Here is a 5,000-nt window from a genome sequence, read left to right as displayed (position 1 = left end):
ACCCCCACCAGTGTCCTACATCTCTACCCCCACCAGTGTCCTACATCTCTACCCCCACCAGTGTCCTACATCTCTACCCTCACCAGTGTCCTACATCTCTACCCCCACCAGTGTCCTTCATCTCTACCCCCACCAGTGTCCTTCATCTCTACCCCCACCAGTATCCTTCATCTCTACCCCCACCAGTGTCCTACATCTCTACCCCCACCAGTGTCCTACATCTCTACCCCCACCAGTGTCCTACATCTCTACCCCCACCAGTGTCCTACATCTCTACCCCCACCAGTGTCCTTCATCTCTACCCTCACCAGTGTCCTACATCTCTACCCCCACCAGTGTCCTTCATCTCTACCCCCACCAGTGTCCTACATCTCTACCCCCACCAGTGTCCTTCATCTCTACCCCCACCAGTGTCCTTCATCTCTACCCCCACCAGTATCCTTCATCTCTACCCTCATCAGTATCCTTCATCTCTACCCCCACCAGTGTCCTACATCTCTACCCCCACCAGTGTCCTACATTGTGTTTCATCTTACATAGCTGGCCATACATTACCTGTAGCTGGCCATACATTACCTGTAGCTGGCCATACATTACCTGTAGCTGGCCATACATTACCTGTAGCTGGCCATATATTACCTGTAGCTGGCCATACATTACCTGTAGCTGGCCAAACATTACCAGTAGCTGGCCATACATTACCTGTAGCTGGCCATACATTAACTGTAGCTGGCCATACATTACCTATAGCTGGCCATACATTACCTGTAGCTGGCCATACATTACCTGTAGCTGGACATACATTACCTGTAGCTGGACATACATTACCTGTAGCTGGACATACATTACCTGTAGCTGGACATACATTACCTGTAGCTGGCCATACATTACCTGTAGCTGGCCATACATTACCTGTAGCTGGCCATACATTACCTGTAGCTGGCCATACATTACCTGTAGCTGGCCATACATTACCTGTAGCTGGCCATACATTACCTGTAGCTGGCCATGCATTACCTGTAGCTGGCTATACATTACCTGTAGCTGGCCATACATTACCTGTAGCTGGACATACATTACCTGTAGCTGGCCATACATTACCTGTAGCTGGACATACATTACCTGTAGCTGGCCATACATTACCTGTAGCTGGCCATACATTACCTGTAGCTGGACATACATTACCTGTAGCTGGTCATGCATTACCTGTAGCTGGCCATACATTACCTGTAGCGGGCCATATGTAACAGTATAACTTTAAACCGTCCCCTCGCCCCGACACGGGTGCGAACCAGGGACCCTCTGCACACATCAACAACAGTCACCCACGAAGCGTCGTTACCCATCACTCCACAAAAGCCGCGTCCCTTGCAGAGCAAGGGGGAACCACTACTTCTAGGTTTCAGAGCAAGTGACGTAACTGATTGAAACGCTACTAGCGCGCACCACCGCTAACTAGCTAGCCCTTTCACATCCGTTACACATACATTACCTGTAGCTGTGTGTGTATTGGGTGGTAGATGCACAGCTGCCCCCCTGACTGCCTTCTCCCCCCCTTAGGGTTTACTATTCCATTAGATCCAAATATAAACATACACACACACACACACACACACACACACACACACACACACACACACACACACACACACACACACACACACACACACACATACGAAGGGGTCAGTTGTCATGGTAACCCCCTATATGTGGGCCGCGTGGAGGGGGTCCCTCAGGCCTCAGCATGCTCCTCTAAGTGGCTTCACACACACACACACACACACACACACACACACACACACACACACACACACACACACACACACACACACACACACACACACACACACACACACACAGCACAAATTCAGTCAGTGTGTCCTACAGACAGCCAGGGGGCATAGGGGCATTAGACCGACCAATCACGTTAGCCACAAAAGTCTGCCATCCCCATGCTTTAGTCTATATGTCTGTAATCATAACATCTCAACAACAGACATCTCTATGGAAACACCACTAAACAATCTACAACGGGTTGGTCAAAACAAGCATTGTGATTGGTTTGAGTTGCGTTCTAAGCCGTACTATAAAAAACAAACATGTTTAGCATCTTTATATTCTGTTCCGTCTGCCAGATCCCTGCGCATCCATGGACCCATCGGCCCAGCCAGACAATTCATCTACACATTATTTCCTGTTGCTTCTAGCCTAACGTTAGTTTTTTTCAACAACGGCGGGTTTGTACAAACGTTGCCGTCTTTGCAACGTTGTCTAAATTTTGACATTTGATCTCCACGTGTCCTATTGAGAATTAACGTGTCGGGACGAGACATCTGTTCTCAGCCAGTCGAAATATTGAATCAGCGTAACTTTTATGGATATAAAGAAAGAAATGTCAGTAGAACAACAGGTCAAACGACATGAAATGCAGCTACTTTGCTGTTATTCTGTCTGCACGGTTTGACGTAACAAGGGATAAAAGCGTTTGGATCTGTATGATACGGACCTGTCTGTTTGTCTTGTGTTTCTGCAGGGCGGGAATCCATGAGGTGGAGACGGATGTGGTGGAGATCGAAGCTAAACTAGATAAGGTACTGGAATAACGTCTCTGTCTCTGTCCCTAACCCTGTCTCTGTCCCTGACCATGTCCCTGACCATGTCCCTGACCCTGTCTCTGTCCCTGACCATGTCTCTGTCCCTGACCATGTCTCTGTCCCTGACCATGTCTCTGTCCCTGTCTCTGTCCCTGACCCTGTCCCTGACCCTGTCTCTGTCCCTGACCATGTATCTGTCCCTGACCATGTCCCTGACCCTGTCTCTGTCCCTGACCCTGTCTCTGTCCCTGACCATGTCTCTGTCCCTGACCCTGTCTCTGTCCCTGACCATGTATCTGTCCCTGACCCTGTCCCTGACCCTGTCCCTGACCCTGTCTCTGTCCCTGTCCCTGTCTCTGTCCCTGTCTCTGTCCCTGTCCCTGACCCTGTCCCTGACCTTGTCTCTGACCCTGACCATGTCTCTGTCTCTGTCCCTGACCCTGTCTCTGTCCCTGTCCCTGTCCCTGACCATGTCTCTGTCCCTGACCATGTCTCTGTCCCTGACCCTGTCCCTGACCATGTCTCTGTCCATGTCTCTGTCTCTGTCCCTGACCCTGTCTCTGACCCTGTCTCTGTCCCTGACCATGTCTCTGTCCCTGACCCTGACCATGTCTCTGTCTCTGTCCCTGACCCTGTCTCTGTCCCTGACCCTGTCTCTGTCCCTGACCCTGTCTCTGTCTCTGTCCCTGACCATGTCCCTGTCCCTGACCATGTCCCTGACCCTGTCTCTGTCCCTGACCATGTCTCTGTCCCTGTCCCTGTCCCTGACCATGTCTCTGTCCCTGTCTCTGTCCCTGTCTCTGTCCATGTCTCTGTCTCTGTCCCTGACCATGTCTCTGTCCCTGTCCCTGTCTCTGTCCCTGACCATGTCTCTGTCCCTGTCCCTGACCCTGTCCCTGTCCCTGACCATGTCCCTGTCCCTGACCCTGTCTCTGTCCCTGACCCTGTCCCTGACCATGTCTCTGTCCCTGACCCTGTCTCTGTCCCTGTCCCTGTCCATGTCCCTGACCATGTCTCTGTCTCTGTCTCTGTCCCTGACCATGTCCCTGTCTCTGTCCCTGACCCTGTCTCTGTCCCTGACCCTGTCCCTGTCCCTGACCCTGTCCCTGTCCCTGACCCTGTCTCTGTCCCTGACCCTGTCTCTGTCCCTGACCCTGTCCCTGACCCTGTCCCTGACCATGTCCCTGACCATGTCTCTGTCTCTGTCCATGTCCCTGTCTCTGTCCCTGACCCTGTCCCTGTCCCTGACCATGTCTCTGTCTCTGTCCCTGACCCTGTCTCTGTCCCTGTCTCTGTCTCTGTCCCTGACCATGTCTCTGTCCCTAACCCGGTCTCTGTCTCTGTCCCTGACCATGTCTCTGTCCCTGACCCTGTCTCTGTCTCTGTCCCTGTCCCTGTCCCTGACCATGTCCCTGTCCCTGACCATGTCTCTGTCTCTGTCCCTGACCATGTCTCTGTCCATGTCTCTGTCCCTGACCATGTCTCTGTCTCTGTCCCTGACCATGTCTCTGTCTCTGTCCCTGACCATGTCTCTGTCCCTGTCTCTGTCCCTGTCCCTGACCCTGTCTCCGTCAATTCAGTTCAATTTAAGGGGCTTTATTGGCATGGGAAACATATGAAAACAATAGAAAATTAACAGTAAGCATTACACTCACCAAAGTTACAAAAGCACACAGACAAATGTCATATTATATATATACAGTGTTGTAAAGATGTGCAAATGGTTAAAGTACAAAAGGGAAAATAAATAAGCATAAATATGGGTTGTATTTACAATGGTGTTTGTTCTTCATTGGTTGCCCTTTTCTTGTGGCAACAGGTCACAAATCTTGCTGCTGTGATGTCACACTGTGGTATTTCACCCAGTAGATAGATGGGAGTTTATCAAAATTTAATTTGTTTTCAAATTCTTTGTGGGTCTGTGTAATCTGAGGGAAATATGTGTCTCTAATATTGTCATACATTTGGCAGGTTAGGAAGTGCAGCTCAGTTTCCACCTCATCAGCCTGATTCTGCTCTTCATGCATTATTTGGTGTTTTACGTTGTACGCTGAGGATATTTTTCCAGAATTCTGCATGCAGAGTCTCAATTTGGTTGGTGAGCGGACCCCAGGACCTCACAACCATAAAGGGCAATGGGTTCTATGACGGATTCTGTCTCGGTCTTATTTCTTTTTCTTTCAGTTTATTTCAGTAAATACCTTTTTAACACTTATTTTTCTTAAAACTGCATTGTTGGTTAAAAGGGCTTTGTAAGTAAGCATTTCACTGTAAGGTCTGTTGTATTAGACGCATGTGACAAATATCATTTGATTTCATTTGATTTACTATAGATCCATTTCCCCTCTCACACTTCACACTCAACAACCGTCAGTACAAAGTGTATTCATGGACCATTTGATGTAT

The 5,000-nt window shown here is 49.5% G+C and overlaps 1 protein-coding gene across 1 annotated transcript in view; it reads left to right on the top strand.

Annotated features, from left to right (window-relative positions):
- Positions 1 to 2,405: 2,405 nt before the first annotated feature.
- LOC129815785 (arf-GAP with coiled-coil, ANK repeat and PH domain-containing protein 3-like) overlaps positions 2,406 to 5,000 on the top strand; it is a 110,026-nt gene continuing 107,431 nt past the window's right edge. The window contains exon 1 of the mRNA XM_055869905.1: positions 2,406 to 2,591. Coding sequence (XP_055725880.1) covers positions 2,421 to 2,591 — 171 coding nt within the window. The 5' untranslated portion in view covers positions 2,406 to 2,420. The remainder of the gene's footprint in view (positions 2,592 to 5,000) is intronic.

This window comes from Salvelinus fontinalis, chromosome 18 (genome assembly GCF_029448725.1).
Source record: "Salvelinus fontinalis isolate EN_2023a chromosome 18, ASM2944872v1, whole genome shotgun sequence".
In the NCBI taxonomy this organism is placed as follows: Eukaryota; Metazoa; Chordata; class Actinopteri; order Salmoniformes; family Salmonidae; genus Salvelinus; species Salvelinus fontinalis.
This window is presented reverse-complemented; position numbering and strand designations above follow the sequence as displayed.